At 43.4% G+C, this 20,240-nt stretch overlaps 1 protein-coding gene across 1 annotated transcript in view; it reads left to right on the top strand.

The window, feature by feature from the left end:
• The window catches only part of Dipk2a (divergent protein kinase domain 2A), a 21,402-nt gene extending 1,661 nt beyond the window's left edge, over positions 1–19,741 (top strand). Inside the window, exons 2-3 of the mRNA XM_042697565.1 lie at positions 13,148–13,451; positions 16,850–19,741. Coding sequence (XP_042553499.1) covers positions 13,148–13,451; positions 16,850–17,181 — 636 coding nt within the window. The 3' untranslated portion in view covers positions 17,182–19,741. The remainder of the gene's footprint in view (positions 1–13,147; positions 13,452–16,849) is intronic.
• The last annotated feature ends 499 nt before the right edge of the window (positions 19,742–20,240 follow it).

Below are 20,240 nucleotides of genomic sequence, written 5' to 3'. Positions count from 1 at the left end.
CCTCTTCCTTCTCCCTCCTCCCCCTCTCCCCCCTCTTCTTCCCCTTCCTCCTTCTCTTCCTTCCTCCTCCTCCTCCTCCGTCCCCTTCCCCTCCTCCCCCTCTTCTTCCCTCTCCCTCTTCCTCCTCCCCCTCACCTTCCTCCTCTTCCTCCTCTCCCTCCTCCTCCAAGCATCCCGGGGGTCCAGGGCAGGGTGTGTCTCTCCCCTGAGGAAATCCTCCAGCCTGGCTTGGTGCAGCTTCGTCAACCCGGCCCAGTGCTGGGCCACAGGAGGCCGGCAGCAGCCCGGGCCCAGGTGCCGGCCTGGGCAGGCCACGCCACGCCCACAGGGGGCCACTGCCTGGCTGTCCAGTCCATGTCCCCTGCGGACCCTGCGGCCATCACCACGCAGCCAGGAATGCCCAGAACTAGTGCAGGAGTTCACGTCAGTGCAGGCCACAGGATGACAGACAGACACAGAGATACTGTGAAGTCCACAGGGATGACAGACAGACAGGCAGGCAGGTGTAGTCCACAAGAGGTTAGACAGACACGCACACACTGGAGTTCACAGGATGACAGACAGACAGACACATGCACACTGTGGAATCCACAGGACAGACAGCACTCACTGGGGTCCACGGGACAACAGATGACACACTGTGGAGTCCATGGGAGGACAGACAGACACACTGGAGTCCTTGGGAAGACAGACAGACACACACTGTGGAGTCCACAGGAGGACAGACAGACACACTGGAGTCCTCGGGAGGACAGACACAGTGTGGAGTCCACGGGAGGACAGACAGACACACTGTGGAGTCCACGGGACCGCACAGGCACACGCTGTGGGAACAGTTTTCCCTCAGCTGTCTTTTCGGGGGAGAAGCAGAAGCCTCACCGTGTGTGTCATGCTGTGCTTGCTGGAGGTTACTGCCTTGTGGTCTGGGGAAGTAGGCAGAATCTCTGGAACCCAACATTTTCCGAGAAAGCTCCGTAATACTTACTTCCTGCAGTTAACATGCTGACATATTTTTTTTTCAGGCACTTCTGAGTATTGATACACTGAAAAAACAATTGCTAGGACTAATCCAGATTTTTTAAATAGCACGTGTGTAGTTTTGTGTTTGTTTAATAGCCGTAGTCATGGCATCTGAGGGTGAGGGCCGCAGGTGTGGTGTGTGACTCACACCCAGGCAAACCTGCTTTCCGGGAAACGTCCAGGCTTTGAAGTTCTCCTGGCATCCCCAGGAGCCCGATAGTTTGAGACAGTGTGTTTTGTGGCTTCTCTTCTGACTAACTCTCCCTCCACACTCAGGCTTCATTTCTCTCATCTTCAGCGATAACATTTTCAAAAAAAAATGGCAGTGACTTCATTTTAAGCTTATGACATAATTGCTGTGGGCAGATGGATGAATGGAGTGTGGAAGAAGAGTTTGTTTTTAACACATGAGAAAAACAGCAATCTGCCTCTCGATTAACCTTTATATAAATTGCATTTCTTATTAGACATCCCAGTTCCCAGAAATAGTCCATGCTGTGACAACTAGACACTGTGAAACATAAATTTGGGGTATTTTTCTGCCAGTCATTCATAATGGCATATGTTACTTTATGTCTTCATGGAGCTGCTTATAGAACCTTATAGAACCACTCAATTTTGGGTAAAAGTGAACTCAAAAGTAGAAGCAAGAGCAACACAATTGAGGGTTGATGATGGTACAAGACCACTAGAAAGAAAAGAATCTCATTTTGTGCTCAGCCTCACAGGTTTTTAAGTAAAATCATGACATTCACTACCTTTTGTGAACCAGGCAGACTTTAAGTACAGCTTTCTGTGAAACTGTATCTGTTGTCTTACGATATTGACTCAGACAAAAAACTTTTTTTGGCTCTATATGGGTACATATTTTTTTGTTTCATGTCATTTAAAAAATTGTCTTAAGAGTACTGTGTGTTTTGTAGCTTAAAGAGGAACTCAACTTTTTTTTTTTTTCCAGGAGAGGGAGCTACTTATTGAATTTTTAGATGGTGGAAGACAATCTAGATTTTTCTTACCTCATGTTGAAAAATGGGGGTGGGGGGGAGGGGAGTCTTGTGAACTTTGTCAAATTATCATAACAAAAATTCCATTTCATAAACATGCATCGAAGCTGTGCATTTAAAAATCCCTTCTGGTAGGATCCTAAGGTACTTTTATATATATACATATATTATTCATATATATATATATATATATGAATATGCTCCATTGGCCTCTTTTGATTTTAAGAGACAGTAAAAAAGCTTGTTTCTGTTATGCTTTGAAATGAGACGTGGCAGGGACCTGTGGGACACACACGCGCCTCACCTCTGTAAGGCTACATCGATTGGTAATATAAACGTCTCAGCCAGAAGCTGCACAAAAGTGTAGCTTTTCCAGTTTATAGCAGCATTTCTGGCTTTTAGGAAAGTTGTTCTGCCATAGAATTATCTTCTGGAAAAAAAAAAAACCCCACACATCAAGCAACAGCTAATAAGAGTAGGATCTTTATCTGTTCTCCTCCTCATTTCATTAAATGCCAAGAACGTTATGGTGCCACGGGAAAACAAATAGGGAAGAGAAGAGCTTTGTTGGTTTTTGTGTGTATGTTTTCTCTCGTGTGATGACCACAGCCTCAGAATCGTGGTGCTGGGGAAGCTGGCCGGTGCCTTCACTGCCCAGTCTGCTCTTAGTCTTTGCACTTCTATCCCTGTGCACACCCATCCTTGATCTGCAGAGGTGGGGTTTGGCTCTGGATTTCCTGTCTCTGACTTTGCTGCTGATGGTCTTGGTTGTAGAATATGAAGAAAGGTACAAGTAGCGTGGTGATGGCACAGGCCCGCCCGGCGGCAGGGAAAGGTAGGAGGGTCACGAGTTTGTGGACAGTCCCAGCTGCACAACAAGTTAGGAGTTCTACATGATGAACCAAAAAGTGGGTGGCGGGGGTCGGGGGGGAGATTCTTTTGGTTGCTTAGAGGGAAGAACTAAGGTTTTTTTTTAGCCATTATATTTGTAGGACTTTTATTTGCCTTAACATTTTCTGAGTCATGGCTTTAACTAAGAAGACTTGATTTTTATCATCTTAAAGTAAGGCGTTCAGGGTTTCAGATCCTTGTAAGTGGCGAAATAGACGCACAGCATGAATAGAATAGGGCCGGGTGCATAGTAAACGGAATAAATGTGGGTGAATTTGGTAAAAATAGTAACTTCAATCATCAGTGTGTGCCGCTGACGCTTTTGCCACTCTGGAGTATTCTGTCTTAAAAACGAAGGTAATTCTGAATATAAAGCGTGTCTTAGGTCTAGTGGTTTCTTCCATTTCTATGGGTGGGGAAGGGGACTTCATGGAGGACTTGGAGTGAATGGTGGTTTTGTGTCAATCATACGGAGAAGAATACATTGGAAGTGCACTACTGAAGCATAGTTTTGGAAGTAGGCAAAAAAGACTATGGCTACATAGCTAATTATGTTACTTTGGGCGAGTTGATAAACTTACAAAGTTTTCTTGTCATTATTAAGATGACGTACGGAGGGGTGACGGTTATGTAAGTTTAGGTAGCGTGTATTTCTTTTTGGCCAATGCCACTCCTTCCCTTGTCTTCTCTCATTGGTAAACTTTTTTTTAATCTTATTCCCTTGCCGTCAGGACCCGTCTTAGACCCCAATAACTGAGATTTGAATATAAGGTTTCTTCTGAGGTGTGACTCGGAGACCAGGATATGCCTTTCTTCTGCCTCCGAGATTCACACATGTAAAATCAGATTAAAACCAAGCAAAAGCCAGATACTGCATTCTTTAGGAGATAGTAGAGATATTGTTAATCTTTGTCTCAAGTGTTTTTCAAACAACAGCTTAGGGAGTCAGTTAAGTTACCCCTTTTGGATGTGATCTCAATTTTGAGAGACCTACCTATCTCAGCGTCCTGAGTTCTCGGGATATAGGTGTGTGCGTCCTGGAGCTTGAACTCAGGGCCCAGCTGCTTGTCCCTAAGCTGCTTTTGCTCAAGGGTAGTGTTCTCTCACTGAGCCACAGCTCCATTTCTGGCTTTTTTTTTTTTTGTGGTTTATTGGGGATGACAGTTGCACAGACTTCTAAGGACAGTCCTCAGGTCTCAGCCTCCCGAGTAGTTAGGATAACAGGTCTGAACCACCAGTACCTGGCTGAGAACACTTTTTAAACCTAGTAAGTGTTTGTGTTTATGCTTTTTGAGCTTTCCCTGTGTTTTTATTTAAGGTTTCATGGACACTTTTGACATTTGAATATTAAAATAATTGTACTTCAGGCCCCCCAAATTAGAGAGACGTTTATCCCTTGAAACAGTGTCAGGCATGGGTCAGTGGGGCGGCCATTGGGCCTCCTGGTCCATTCCTGGGTCATCCACCTTTTGACCTTAGTTAGTTTCGTCCTGCGCTCTGAGGGCAGCTCGGAGCTGCACGTGACAGCTCTGAGGCGGGAGCTAGCACACGTTGCTCATGCCGATCCCGGCGGCAGGAACCTTACTCTTCCTTCTGTGGGTTTCCTACTCTCGGGACACAGGTGGCCCGCTGCCCAAGAGATGGTCAGACTGGTTTCTAACTCTGTTTTTCTGGCTTTGGTTCGGGCCTGCTTGCAGGGTTGCTGTCAGCACCAACCCTTCACAGAATTCGGATTCTTACATGCTTGCGACCAGCGATGGCCCGGGGATGGAAAGCCTGAGTTTGTCTTGCGCACAGTGAGACTCAGTAAACCGTTGTAAGATTGTCCTTAGATGGAACATGACAAGTGTGAGATGAGGACAGTTACTCATCCCAGCTTTCACTTGTCTTTTGAAACCTTCCACTTACAGACTGAAAGATGTTGGGGGGCACGCCGGGGGCTCACTGATGGGTGTGGAGCCACTCCAGTGGAGTGTTGTTTGTCAGCTGTCTGGTAGCATTGTGACCAGGCACCTGGACTGCAAGGATGGAAATACTGTCCTGGCAGTAATGTGTAGGACACACATGCATGCACACATGCACACACACACACGCACAGCGCACACACACACACAGTCTTGAAATACAAGTATGTGCCTCCTGTCAGGTGTTTAGCAAGGGCGTCTGGGTGTGTCTCAATAGGAGGAGAGGCCATTCGAAGTCAGGGGCGCTGAGCTCTGCAGGACAAATGGTAGAAGGGTGTGAGCCGTGGCTGGGGACAGTACCGAAATAGCATCTAGCTCCTGGTCTGTGTTACCACAAAGCTATTGAATGACATTGAGCAAATCACTCTCCATTCCACAGCCTGAGATTTTTTTATCTGCAAGGTGAGGGATGTTAATACTTACCTAACAGGATTGTTTTAAACATGAAGGGAGATAGCATTATTCAAACAATGTATGTAAAATGTCATAAAGCTTTTTACAGTAAGTCCTTTGCAAGTTAGCTGATCAATTTTTAAACAGCAGTAGTAGCTGAAAAGTTCTTCAGCACATTTGCTTTTTGACTTCTGTGTGAGGAATATAATAAAAATTGACTAGCATGGCTGAGGCTCAAATGTCACCTCTCTTATGTAGACACCATGCGTAGATTCTTAGCTATTATTTTAGATTATGGCTTGTTGGGAATAGTAAATCAAAGGGAGAGCTTGAGGTTTGTACCATAAAAAGTAAAATAGCGTAAATTTCATAGGAGAGCAGGTTGAGGGAATGATGCAGGAATAGAAAGCATAAAGTTTATTTTTCTCTGTAAATTATGGTTGTAGTTTAACAATTGTGTTTAGTACGGTGGTAAAGGATGTGTCTGAAAGATTGAGGTTGTTTCTGGACACTGTTAGGCCCAGAACCTGCAGAAATTATTAGCTGACATAGACGGGAGGCTTCACAGTTCTTTACATTTTCTTTCTCCAGTGTCCTTCTGGGCCTCAGCCGTGAGGAGCTGGGACGGGAATCGTGTGGCGTTTGCTGCGGATCTGTACTCTGGGAACACAGCACCCTGGGCCAGCCAGGGCCTGGCTTGCACAGCTTTTGCTTTGTGGGGCAGTACATCTGCGCAGAGCAAGAGCAAGGTAGCTCTTAGGAAGGATTTGCGCACTTAGGAAGAGAGAAAGGCAGACTTCTGGAGACAGAAGAATTGAACCAGGGATGGAATACCTAGTACTTTGGGTTGGGTGGCACTTCAGGTGAGAGGTGGGTGGATAAAAAGCCAGGGCTGCCAAGTGCCAAGGGCTAAAGAGTTGGGGACCAGAGGCGCGCCAATCCAGAGGCCCTGGCCTCGCCCAGGCCCGGCTGGAGTGTGGTGGAACAGGAGGCGGAGGTAGATGAGCAGCCGATCTAGCAGAACCTGTAAAACCATGCTTCCTGAGCTAGGATTTTACAGCAGCAGTGCTGTAATGGAAGTGGTTTTAGCCAGGCCTGTGTGGAGAATGCATTACCAGGAGGAGCGAGGCTGGGGACGTGGGCTTGTGTCCTAGTTCATGGAAAGATGGTGGAAAGTAGAGGTTGTGAAAAGACTTTTATTTCAGAGAAATAACTTGCAATTCCTCCTCTTGGGTGAAGGCAATGAGGGAGCATGAAGAATAAAGGATTTCTTGTCTAAACAAACTGTGTGGATGTTGTTTATTACGGTGGGAAGACCCTGAGGACAAACAGTTTGAGAAGCTCAGTTTTGTCTGTGTTAGCAGGAATACTAATCTACACACACCAGGCTCCAAATACGTAAGGGCGGGAGACACTGCCTGCTGTGCCGGGCTTCTGCGTCCCCTGCTAAGTCGCTCTGTGTTTAAAGCACAAGACAGATTGGAACAGCGTGTTCTACTTGTCAGGCTGTAGAAACGAGAGCCTTTTTGAGGGAAGCGAAGCAGCAATCTTAGGTTACAGGGTCTACGAGGAACATAGGTTTACTTTACATTTGTGTTCTTAGTAGGAGCAAATGTTGAGCATGTGTTTGGACAAACTGAGTTAGAAGTATGGGTAGCAGTTGCCGCTTGTGACTGTACAAGAAAGAGCCAGCCGAGAGCTGCGCGTGTGTATGTGTTTAGAGCTTGCAGCTAAGTGGGGGGGGAGGGAGGAGGCATTTCTTGAACTATTTATTCCCAAAGATTATTTATTTCTATTAAACTGGGGTAGTGTTTTTTTTCTTCTTTTTGCTAATGTGTTTAGACATTGGTTTCCAACTTTACCTACAGCTGTTTGACATAATTTTCAGTGACTAGCACAACCTTGCTATTTTTAAGGCCTTGCTTAATACTGTTGGCATTCGAGGTGGGTGGAAAATGGCATTCAGAAAATTATATTTCATGATAAATGGCATAGATCTTAGACCTTAAAAATCCCGAGCTGGTTAAGCTTTGGCAGTACTTGTAGTGGATTGTGGCCACTACTTGGCAGTTGTAATTAAGAAGCCAGGGTCTTAGAGAAGTTCTAGCACAAATTAGGTAACCATTAAATCATCCCAGTAATTTTACCATTTTCCCCTCCAGACAGTTCACGAAGCTGTGAACACATTAGTCTGTCACCAGCGCAGCACAGTTGACTAATCTGTATGAACAGCTGTTACAACATGTATTACCACAGTGGGATTTCATTCAGATCGGGGCCTTGAAAAATAATGTCAGAACTTAAATGGAACCTTTGAAACGTGTTTGTATGTGTTTTATAGCATTTACTTTGTAAGAGTGTTCTCCGGCTTAAATTGTGTGTCGTTTTATAGAGAAATGCTAGCTATGTAGAAAATACGAGAGCCAGAGTTTAGGTTGTCTGCGTCTGTTATTATAATAGATTTCTTCCAAAGTCTGTTCCTACTAGTATTTCCTTCCTTTAAAAAAAAAAGTCAGTACTTAGTGGTAACATCCTATTCTGTATTCATTCATCTTGCCCTTTTGTATGAACTTACAAAGCCTTAGACGTGAACTTCAATTCCTTTCGGTGGAATTTTGCGAGGTAATGATTGTAAGGTATTGTGTATTTCTTATAGGAAAGGAATTTCGTGTTTTAAATTTAGCATATGAACACCTCTTCTGGTCACTCAGGAAGAAAAAGGACAGAGGAGCACATGTACTCTGAAACCCTTTCTCTAAACTGCTGCTCTCATGGCATTCATCTTCTGAAAGCAGACAGAGATACAGAGACACTCTTTCTGTGCTTTTACTCATACATCCTGGTCTGCCCTTTGCATAACTGTGTTATGGCAGGTTAGAATAAAGTGACAGTTTATTTACCTAACAGATGATAGCTGTTGATCAGAAGTTACATTGTGTGTGTGTGTGTGTGTGTGTGTGAGAGAGAGAGAGAGAGAGAGAGAGAGAGAGAGAGAGAGAAGTCTAGCTTTGGAATACTGTTACATACCACAGGACTGTGGTTCATTCCAGTCTGTGATGTTAAGGTTTTGCCACGTATGGCTTTTTCATAGCATGAAGATGTTGGGAAGCATGTGCTCTGCGTGCGTGGGGAGCGACCCCCTCACGTTGCTTTCCACCCAGTTCCCTGTAGACCCGGGGAGCCGTACTTACCTTGTTAAAAGCGAGAGACTCTCTGGCTCTAACGAATGTCTGGAATGTTCTTTCTGCTCTGTCCTCAGTCTTTCTAACCTGCTCACTGCTTAGGCGTTCTAAGTAGAGAGCACTTAGGGTGAATAATCTTACACGACTCTTGCAGCGTCTTTTTGCGAAGGGCTGCTGTTTAGATAACTGTGCACTTTTCCCCTTCTATAATATAAAAATTCTCAAACAGGAGGCAATTCAGTTGGAAAGTCTATCTTTGACTCTGTTGTGCTCTTGTAGAAAGAATTACTGTTGGCCTGGCTTTGTCTTTTATTGCCTGTGTGAACACAGGCAAATGAATGCTGTGCTGGTAAGATTGAACTAGGCTTGCCAGTCAGGTTTTCCACGCCCACATTGCTTGGCCTGTATATCCTCTGTTGTTGATCATCAAAATTTGCTCTTGATTTAGGGAGTAATAGGTTATTGCAGCATTTGGAATTTGCTTTGCGGTATCTACTGTTTTTTTGCAAGTGAAAAGCAAGTCGACATATTGTTTATATGTATGCATGTTACCACATTTTTAATTTCTGGTTTTTGCTGTGCTTACTGATTTTCCATTCTGTTCTTATAAATCTTTTGAAAGTTTGGTATCTAATTTACATATTCTGTTACAAATTAGTCTTCCACAGCAGCAAAGATGTTTCTAAATTTTGTGGCTCTTGGTTATATTTGTAAGGTATTCTACGTAGATGCTATTTAGCAGATGTTAGGAAAATAAGCACAGCTCGACAAATGACTGTATTTTGGGTAAACAGTTCTTTAGAAAGTGCTGTCAGGTTTCAAAGTACAACATCGTGTTTGTTTGTTTTTTTCCTTTGGCCCTTTGGATTGCCTGATAATACCGTGGCACAAATAGTTCCGTTTTTCAAAGGAAGAAACCAAAGCTGTCAGGGAAGTTGCCATTTTCCATGGCTTCAGCTGGTCCAGTGTAGAAAACCCAGCTTCATGTGTTCACGTCCATTACTCTACTTGTGTTCGTCCTTTAAATACAGACGCTTCGTTGGGTGCATCCTGTAAAAGTATATAGTGAAAATGTAACGTCTTCACTATAGTAGTGACCATACCAGAGCAGGAAGGCATCCTCCCACGATGTGTTTTCTTACAAGGATGATCACCTTGGTGGTTCTGTTTACTGGTTCCTGGAAGTGTGGCTTGAGATGTGGTCAGTGGATATGAGATGTGCAGGTAGCCCGTGGCTTTGCCCCTCCAGTACCTAAGCACTGTCATTTCTGTGAGGGTTCATGTCCAAGTACTTTCCAGGATAATAGCAAAGGTGTTATCGTATGGGTTTAAAGCTTAGCAGGTTAACCATGTTTGGGTTAACTCTTCAGATTTCTTCTGTTTTTCTTTTTGTGTCTCTCCTCTCTCTCCTATCTTTCTAGTGCTAGGGATTGAAGCTAAAGCCCTGTAATTGTAGGCCAACAATGTGTCACTGAGCTCTGTGCCAGGTCCCATGTGTGGTAATACGTGGTTAGTCGTCTTTGTTTTGTAGGTAATGCAGGGTTTTTACAGTGTTTTTTGAAATACACTATAGACAAGTCAATACTTGGTTGTGTAACTGGTGTCTGCCTTTGTACAATTTTGTTTTTTAAAATATACATATTACACTTTATGACATATTCAGGGTTGATTAAAACCTTGGGGAATTAAGTTTTTGTACCTTTCATGTAACTTTAGTTGATACTATTTGAAGTTTAAAGTTTCTTTAACTGCGAAGATTTTATATATATATATATATATATATATATGTTTTATCAGCTTTAAATAGTTGATTAAAAACATCCTGTTTTAGATTGTATGAAGCTCTGTGCTTGGTCTAGGCAGTTGGAAAAATCTTTTTAAGTTTAATTTTATTATTTTAAATATAATTTTATTGTTTTAATAAGGTGTTGTACACAGAGGTGTTTCCATTTCACAAATCAGGTAATGAGTACAATTCTTTCCTTCACTTTCCCCACATTTGGAAAATCTGTTGTTTAGATTTTTTATTTTAAATCAGAAAGTGTAGACCACCACAGTAAACCTGTTGCACTAGATTACTGTCCGGTAGGAGTTTGATGACCGGGAAGAACTTATATTCTTATATTGCTTGATATATTTAACGAATAAACTCGAAGGTCTCAAAATTTTTCTCTTTCAGATTCTGCACATGGTATTTCCATTCTAAGCCAGAATTGCTTTAAATGCAAACCATAACTATTTCAGCCCCTCTTGAGCGTTTTTTATACTGCCCTGTGCTCAGTAGCCTATTATTCTCATTAATGGTATCTGACTGATTTGATTATACCACGAAGAGTTCTTGTTATATGAGCAAAAGCTGTGAATTAGTTTATTAAAATTCTTCCAAAAGATACAGGAGAGAAGTGTAGTGCTGTTTTTAAATGAGGCATGCTGAGATTGCAGCCGAAGTCGCCCAGTGTCACTATGTGAATGTTAAGTTGCTCACTGGGATGTTGGTCCCGGGGCTTGGCCCCTTAGTGAGGGGCTGGGAAAATGAAGTTGGGTCTGTCTGCTTGTCTGTCTGTCTGTTGGTTGCTGGCCAGTTGGAAAGGCCCCAGAAGCAAGGCAGCTTGTACATGTGTTTGTACATAGTACAGACGTACATGGGCAGCTGCTGGCAGCGTTCCTTTTCTCCTGTTGTCAGAGACCATTTCATGTTCACAAAGATGTGCTTGTGTCTCTGTGAATCACATGGCGGTGGTGGTGTGTGGAGTTCCTTGTTTTGTTCCTGACTGACAAAATTACCTACCTTCATGTTTGCTTATCGTGAGTGCTTGCTCTTTTTTTTTTTTTTTGGTATAAAGGCGACATCTAGGAAATAGTTAAGTGTTTTGTAATGGTTAGCCTAACTAAAATGTCAAGGTCAGGAGGTGTCGGTAAATGAGGGGAAATGTTAAAAATGTGAGGTTAGTGAAGAGTTCTTGCTGCATGTTGGACATGAACCAGCTGTCAGTTTTTAGTTCCCCAAAGGAAATAATTTCTCAGTCACAAGATTAAAAATAAATGCTTCACCAAACACAGATACTGAAATTGAAAAGAAAAAAAATACATGCACACACACAAAAAAAGTGTGATTGTTGTGCTTAACAGGAAGCACAAATGGACACCTGGGAAATACAGATGCAGTTCAACTCTCCAGGTATTTTTTGTTTTATGGTGGACAACAGTTTTAATCTGCGGATATTGTACTCTGACAGAGCACAGGCTAAAATTGCCATTCCCTGTTTTTTTATGTGATACAAGCAGCTCCTCCTCTCTGGCTGTTAAATACATCATTCAGTGTTTAGGAATGAATAAGTTGTGTTGATATTCTGCAGTGATTTGTTACAAGTTTATCCTTCTGAGTTTCCCCTCCACTCCCTGTTAGTATAAACATTATCCTCTCAAAAAAAAATTTTTCCCTCCTAACTTAAAAGTACCAGGCGGTGAGGAATGGCACTTAAAACACCTGTGGCCTGTGCTCTTCTGTACGAAGTTGTTTAAAATATCACTTACCTCCCTTTTTTTCTCCAACACTTATTTTGTAGTTATAGATTTTTAGGAGGAGAAAGGATCTTAGATAAAAACATATCATTTTAAGCTGAAAACGACTATTTATGGTTGTGGAAGACTTACGTTTTGATTTGAGGTGGCTAGAAAGCCCATTGGAAAAGTCCTCTTTTGCCGGGCACCAGTGGCTCACGCCTGTCATCCTAGCTACTCAGGAGCCTGAGATCTGAGGATCGCGGTTCAAAGCCAGCCCAGGCAGGAAAGTCCGTGAGAATCTGATCTCCAATAAACCACTAGAAAACCAGAAGTGGCACTGTGGCTCAAGTGGTAGAGCTCTTGCCTTGAGCTGAAGAGCACAGGGACAGTGCCCAGGCCCAGAGTTCAAGCCCCACGACTGACAAAAAAAAAAAGAAAGAAAAGAAAGCGCCAGTGGGTCAGGCCTGTCATCCTAGTTACTCAGGAGGCTGTAATCTGTGGATCACAGTTTGAAGCCAGCCTGGGCAGGAACGTCCATAGACTCTTACCTCCAATAAACCAAAAAAAAAAAGAGCCATAAGTGGAGGTTTTTGCTCAAGTCGTAGAGCACTAGCCTTGAACAAAAAAGCTTTGGGATAGTGCCCAGGCCCTGAACAAGATCTGGGACTGGAACCGAAAGAAAAAAGCCAATGGCTAGCAGATTATTTGTTTACATGTATTTCCAGCATGGTACAGTAGTGTTCATCACAAAGAAAGAATTGGTTGCCTGCACTTTTATACAAAGGAGATACTGGAAAATGTAAATATGTTGTAGATTTGGTAATAAAGACAGTGTCTCTTATTTTTTATTTGTAATTTTGGCTCTGAGAGTTTTAAGCAAGATTGGTCTGTTTTTTTGGCTTTAAAACACAAAAGTTACTTTCACTTTTCAGGTCCATAGTCATGTTTGAATTAGGAAAAATAGGCCATCTCTCCTGAACTGTTGGATATAACAAGAAAATCCAAATTCACGCCAAATAACTGTCTCTATTGCAAGTATCTAGAAGAGAATGACGGGCATGTTACATGTTACCCCCTGTGTGCTACCTCTGAGCTCAGAAAAAATTAAAGAAGTCTTGAGCCTGAGACCTAGGATACAGTCCATTCTCAGAATCTATTCTAATAAGGTGATTTTTTTTTTTTAAATTAGAGTTTTCCATCTGATGAAGGCTGGCCATTTGCAAAGTATCTGGGAGCTTGTGGAAGAATGGTGGCTGTCAGTTACGTGGGAGAAGAGCTGTGGAGCTACTTCCATGCACCCTGGGAAAAGCGCGTTGACCTCGCCTGGCAGTTGATGGAAATTGCCGAGCAACTAACGAACAATGACTTTGAGTTCGCACTGTACCTCCTGGACGTCAGCTTTGACAACTTTGCGGTCGGTCCTCGGGACGGGAGGGTCATCATTGTGGATGCTGAGAACGTTTTGGTTGCTGACAAAAGATTAATTAGACAAAGTAAGTATCTAACGCTTAGGTTTGTTTTCTTGTGTACTTTATGTCAAAAACGATGCTTGGCTTAAGTTTTCTCCAGAGATGGTAATTTTGCATGTTCCCTTGTTTCTTACAAGCTCACCAATTTGCTGTACTTGGATTCTTACTCATAGTTTCTTCATGTTCAGTAAACAACCCCCCCCCCCTTTTTTTTTCTTTTTTCTTTTACCAGTCCTGGAACTTGAACTCAGGGCCTAGGCGCTGTCCCTGGGCTTCTCTGTGCTCTAGGCTAGCATTCCACCCCTTGAGCCACAGGGCCACTTCTGGCTTTTTCTGTGTATGTGGTACTGAGGAATTGAATCCCAGGGCTTCATGCATGCATGCTAGGTGAGCACTTTACCACCAAGCTACATTCCCAGCCCTAGTAAATACCTTTTGAGGTGTCTCTCTGTGTACCGCTCTTCTAACAGTGTTCTGTCTGCTGCAGGATTAAGTTCACCTCGGGGTAGGCAGTAGAGAAACTCTACTTACATCAAGGCCTTGTTTTCCTGTAGGATCCCTTAAATTATGTTCTGCGTCTGTTGTTTCCCGAGGTCCCTACGTTGAAGGTTTTGTTTAATCACTTGGATAATTCCTAACTAACACTGCATTTGGATTGCCACAGTTAACCCCACAGTTTTACTCTCCATTTATTTGTGCGCTCTTCTCTGGGAAGAATATCGGAAGGCTATTGAAAATTAGACATCAGAGGAATTTTTTCTTTGGGGATGAGGACTTGAGCTCAAGGCCTGATGCAAAGGCTGGTGCTTTACTGCCTGAGCCATGCCTCCAGCTCATGAAGGATAAAGCCTGTGTTCCAGAACCAGTTCAGTTTGGGAAAGACCCATTGTTGTGATGCATGCTTACAGTTCCAGCTCTGTGGGATACCGAGGCTGGGTCTGTCAGATTTTAGGCTGCCCGGACTGTATAGAGTTCTGGAAGGGTTGTTGGACCCCGTTGAAGCCTTATATTTTAATCCTATCTCTTCCCTTGGCCTAAGGAGTACCAGGCACTTTGGATCAGAAGCTACTGGGGTGGGGGTGGGGGCAGGGAATTGGCAGCGTGTTTTGGGTTGACACTCGCTTTTGTGCATGTTCCTAGCATGGGTCTGTTAAGAGCTTCTTCCTCCCACTGCCTTGGTCTGATTCTGTTCTCAGCATGCTACTCTTGACTTGGCTGTGGAGCTCTTCCCACAGAGAGCAAATGCTCTGCTGAGGGTTCCTACTCCTCCTCACCTCTTATGTGGTGAATGGCGTAGCAGCAGATACCAGGACTTCATCTTTTTTTATAAAATGGTACAATTTAGGGTTTTCCTGTAGGCCCTGAGTTGTGCAGGTAAACACTGGATCTGATTTCATTTCGTGCAGACAGACCGGGGCTGATTGTTTTATGCCAGCTAGTTCCTGGCTTGGGAGTGGTCGACACATGTCGCTTCTACAGCTGGTCTTGCATTTTATCCAGTGAGCGTGCCCGGGGCCACGTGCCTCCTGGCCGGCCCCGCTCGCGTCTCACGGGAGGGTTTGCTACCCAGCCACCGGGAAAAGGCTCTGAGCTTTCACTCGCCTCCCTTTCCTCACACTGCAACTCACAGCGTCTTGTCTTCAGAGGGGAATGAAGGTTTTGCCGTGGCCCCCTCCGTCTGGCTCTTCTCCTTCCATCTTAATAACACACACGTACACCAGCATGCGTGCGGCCGGCCCCTCCTCTCAGGCAGCAGGCCCTTCCTTGAGCACTTGCTCTGCCATTTATCTTTAACTCCCCACTCTTGGACACGCAGGCCTGAAGAGTCCTTTCTGCCTTGCCTGGCTCTTCTACTGGGGCTAACAGTATTGTTGATTCAGAAAGATAAAGGTCACACGTATTCTCTCGCATCCAGCATCTAGACCTTAAAGAAAGAGGCACAAAGGTCAAAGGGGGGCTGTTGGTAGGAGGGTGAGGGGTTTCGTGTGCACCCACGGAAGATCAAGCAGTGGAACTCCCAGCCACAGCTGTGAGGCGTGCCTGGTCTGCAGGCATGGTAATGGAGGGGCATCAAGGTTAGACGTGCTCGCCGTGAACAGGAGGTGCGCGCTAGTGGAGTGGCAGTCCGCTCACATCTCGGAAAGCACATCTGTCACGTACATTCTTTCTGGAGTACCTTCTCTTAAAAAAAAAGGTTCCTGATCCCCCCTTGCGTGAGTCACGTGGGTTCCCCTCGTCCCGTAGTTCTTTAGGACTCAGATGGCTGCTTTGCTGTTCGCAGGCCGTGGCAAGCAAGGAAAGCAAACTCTGATTAGTAAAACCTCCGCGTTGGCTCAGTACCTGCATTTAATCTCCCTTGCTCACGTGGCTTATCACAGCGGCCCATTCTTCAGATAAAATCCACATTCCTCCACAGGACACGGTCTGCAAGACTCGGCCTATTCTGCTTCATTTGTAGTATCCGCTCTGTCCGTTACCCTGGGTACTGGCGGGTGGCGGCCTTGCGCTTTTCAACGAGCCTGTCTGTGTCCGGGCCTTCCCACGGCACGCCCCCTGCCTGCTCCTGTTGCAGCCACGGCTTTGCTTATCAGGTGCCACCTCCTCCGTGTGCAGGGAACGTCTTGTTCTTCAGGCTTTGGCTCCCTCGTACGCAGCCGCGAGTTGAAGCGTTTTAAACGTGGGCACCTCTATCTATACCTCCAGCCTTGGCTGATGGTCTGGTTCTAGTTCTGTGTCAGGCCCACCCCGGTACCACAGAGCTACTTTATATGATAAAATTTTGGCCCCATTACGTCACTAGCACCTACCTAGTCATCCAGTTAGAATCCTAACGCTTGCTGGTTCGCTTTTCCGTTCACTGTTGTCTGAGATGCAGTCTGCGCCCTTCCCCCCCGCTTGTTGCGCTCATCCTGCTAGTTCTGTGATCACAGACGCTGCGGCATTCCCTCCACCCAGCCTGCGCGTCCTGTCAGGTACCTGTGTCACCAGTAGCCACAGCCACTTTGTCATTGTTTCCTCTGTCCACTGGACTAATCTCATAGTGTACACCTTTGCATAGACTGTGCCCCCGGCTAGAATGCACTTTTCTACCCTGTCTTTTCCGACATTAAACCAAATGTTCTCTCTGTAGGCTTGTACACTACCGGCAGAAGAGCTTTATCTTCCCTAGTCCTGTAGCATCGCTCAGTCTGTGATGACAGAAAATCATCACACTGGGCTTTGAGGGCTGAACCTTTGTGCTTTGCCGTCGGTGGGCCCTCAGTAAATCATGAGAGTTGGTGTATTCTGATGTTGACATTTGTCATACACTTTTTATGTATGGAGTCTAGAACAGATACTGTGTTTGAGACGTGTTCTGTCTTTGGAGCAATAAGGACTTAAAACTGCACTGTTTTCTCCTTCCGTTTCCCCCCCTTCCACAGATAAACCTGAAAATTGGGACGTGTGGTATGAAAGCAAATTTGATGAGTGTGATAAGGAGGCTTGCTTGTCATTCTCAAAGGAAATTCTCTGTGCCCGTGTCACCGTGGACCACAATTACTATGCTGTCTGTCAGAATCTCTTATCCAGACACGCCACCTGGCGTGGCACGTCTGGGGGGCTCCTCCACGATCCACCCAGTGAGATTGCCAAAGATGGCCGCCTGGAGGCCCTGCTGGACGAATGTGCCAACCCAAAGAAGCGCTACGGCCGGTTCCAGGCCGCCAAGGAACTGCGGGAGTACCTGGCGCAGTTGAGTAACAACGTGAGGTAGTCTGAGCCGGACCAGCTCCGTGATCTCTTTCCTCCACTTACCTAGCCCTGGCAGAGCGAACCCCACCCAAACCAGAACAGCGGCATCGGGAGGTACTTAAACTCGGAGGAGACGGTGAACTTGCACTGATGGCTCTTAGGTGAACGTCCATCATAATAAGACATCACTGCGCTTCAGAACCACCCCCACAGTGCTTCCGCACACACTCTGGAGACGGGAGCCGTGGCTGACTGCCCTCGCTCCCCCTGCCCCGGCCCCAGTGTGTGGATGGGTACCGTGACGCTATTGGAAAGAAGTCTGATAGTTCTACTGGCTTGTGTATCAAAGGGTACTTGGTACTTAGTTTGCATTGCTATCATGATTTTGTGAATCTCTTGTATTTACTTTGAATGTCATGTTAGATTGGCCTGTTTTATAGGCCAAGTTTTCCTTCTGATATATAGGGGATTTTTTTTTTTATTATTGTTAAACTTTACACATTCAGGTTACTAGAGGTGTTTGTTTGAATAAACTAGTTTTCATTCAGTGCTATGCAGTACATATTCACCATTAGGGCAGGATTCCCAGGTTTACTGTTGTTTTGTTTTTGTTTTTGTTTTTTTCAGAAAGCTGAATATGTTGTGTAAATAATTTCTTCCAGTCTTCTTTGGTTTCACCGCTGCATGATACCATTTGAGGTTATTGAGAGGTATGTTCCTCCATGCCACTAATCCAGTGTACACTGAACATCAAGTTCAGCATATGTTACAAAAGGTCATTTTGTTCCTTACTAAAAAGGCTTTAAGAAGAGAACATTAGCAATCTACACCTTAATGGTAATTTTGGTTGAGAAAAAATATAATCCAGTATTTCAAAAATGCTAACTAGTTGAAGATAGTAATGCATATGCCAAAGAAATATTAGATCTAGTCATTCTATTTTAGATCTAGCAATTTTATTAATTCTGTTTTAGAACTTAAAATAGAATTGATCACCTTCTTCTTACCCTGCTTGAAATATTGTAGCTTTGTAATGATCAAATGGAAGTTACCCTGGTTGTTCTTTAATGTTAACAATTAAGCTACTGCTCCTTAAAAATATGTAACTTAAAAGATCTTTTCCCCTTTTGTTCATTGGTAGTTGGAAAAGTTAACATGGTAGTCGTTGGAGTTTATAATCGGGCATCAAGCCTTTTACTTACTGATAGAATCTTTTCCTATTAAGCTGAAAATTAGCCAATCTAACAATTGTTTTAAAGAAATTAAAGAAAACCAGGCTTTTTGAAAAATTCATTTGCCAAACATCAGAACATCCAATTTAAATATGTGGGTAGAAATCAACACATGTGTAAAACTTGCAGGCTATCTGCAAACGCTATAGTATTTAAGTGGATTGTTGCTAATCTAGGTGATACTTTTCTAATCGAAATTACCACTTTTGTTTACAACCATGTTTGGGGTAGTTAGTTCTAGACTAACAGTACCTAAATCAGAAGTGATTAAAATGCGCACAACCAAAGCTAAGCTGTTCTTTTTCACTCATTCAGATACTATTTATTGAGCCTCTGCTCTGTACCCGGCCTGTAGTAGCTGCTCTACATCATCTGAACATGGCATATGTAAAGTAACTGTGTCAGGCACTTGAATGCAAGTATTTCTTAAGTTGCAGTAGCATTATTAGAATGATGCTTTCATGCTGTTCGACTGTCGAGATGGGAATTTTTACCTGCCCCATCAAAAATGAGTTCACTACAAAAAGAGGTGAGTGAAATCAATCAGGTTAATCTTTCTAAACACTGTAAGGCCAAGGTTAAGAAATCTCCATTTCCAAATAGATTGCATTTTGTTAATTTTATGTCTCTGTAAATTGATTGCATAGCTCTCAATGAAACATGTACACATGGAAGATTTTTGTTAAGCCTAACTTTTTACAGCGTTGGAAGGTTTCTGAGGGGAAGAGGCTAAATCATTTGTCCAACATGCTCCTCTTTCTTCCTCAAAGCGCTAAGTGATACACCATTTCAAACGGGAACATCTTTTATATTTGACAAGTATTCATAGTTAACCTTACGATGCCAGCCACAGAGTTGTCTGTGGCTTAGCAAACCTTTATCTTTTTAGGAGAGAAGTGTAGAAAGTGAGGAGACACTGTCAGCAGTGACTACTACTTGAGGTAATTTTTATACCTGCCATTTTCCCCATGAGATTATGTGGTGTTTCTTTTATCTTTGGAATGAGATTGAGGAAAAGAAAGTAAAAGAATTAGGAATATAAAATTACAGGGAAAAATATGTATGTGAAAAGCAATAAATATTTTGTTCACTTTGCTATCAAGATGTTCACTATCAGATATTTATTATACAGCAGCAATTTATATTTTTAATCATTGCCCATTAATAGACGCAGTAAAATATTTTTGAATCAGACATTTGGGGTTTGTATGTGCATTAAAGTTGTCTTTTGTACTGTAAGTTACTGTTTAATTTGAATATTTTATCAGAACTGTCTCCCTGTGCCTTTATAATATAAAGTTGTTTCTACAACTTTTAATGATCTTAATAAAGAATACTTTAAGAACCATATTTTTCAGACTGTCTCTTCATTTCAAATATTTAATTTTTTTTTCTTGAGTGAAAACTGGTTGTTTTTTCTTTACACTTTTGGAAACTGGTTGGTTGTGATCTGGCCTTAGGTAGGTGTGTTGTTGTGTTGTGACAAAAAAAAAACTAAAATGGGATTAGCAATCGGCATCGTGAATGTTCAGATGTATATAAGAGGCTAATATATACTGTTTAATAGCTTTTAACTAAATTATTTTATGTTCAAAAGTTAGCAACATGACCAAGGCTCAGAAGGTACAGGCAGAGTTTGGTCCTCAGAAGATATAGTTTCTGGGGTCCTTTGAGTGAGGTGTAATGCCATTTTGAGAATACTTCTTATCTTTCTCTAGCACTAATATTTTCCATTAAAATGTCATCACTTGTGAAAACCGAATAGACATCTCAAGCACAATATGCCCATTTGTTCCCAGGGGGAAGAACAGGAAGTTTCAAAAAGATAGCTCAGAACTGTGAGAATAGA

Source organism: Dipodomys spectabilis, unplaced genomic scaffold (genome assembly GCF_019054845.1).
Source record: "Dipodomys spectabilis isolate Male_0828 unplaced genomic scaffold, ASM1905484v1 ptg000222l, whole genome shotgun sequence".
Classification (NCBI taxonomy): Eukaryota; Metazoa; Chordata; class Mammalia; order Rodentia; family Heteromyidae; genus Dipodomys; species Dipodomys spectabilis.
The sequence above is the reverse complement of the archived record's forward strand: the minus strand, read 5'-3'. Positions and strand labels throughout refer to the sequence as shown.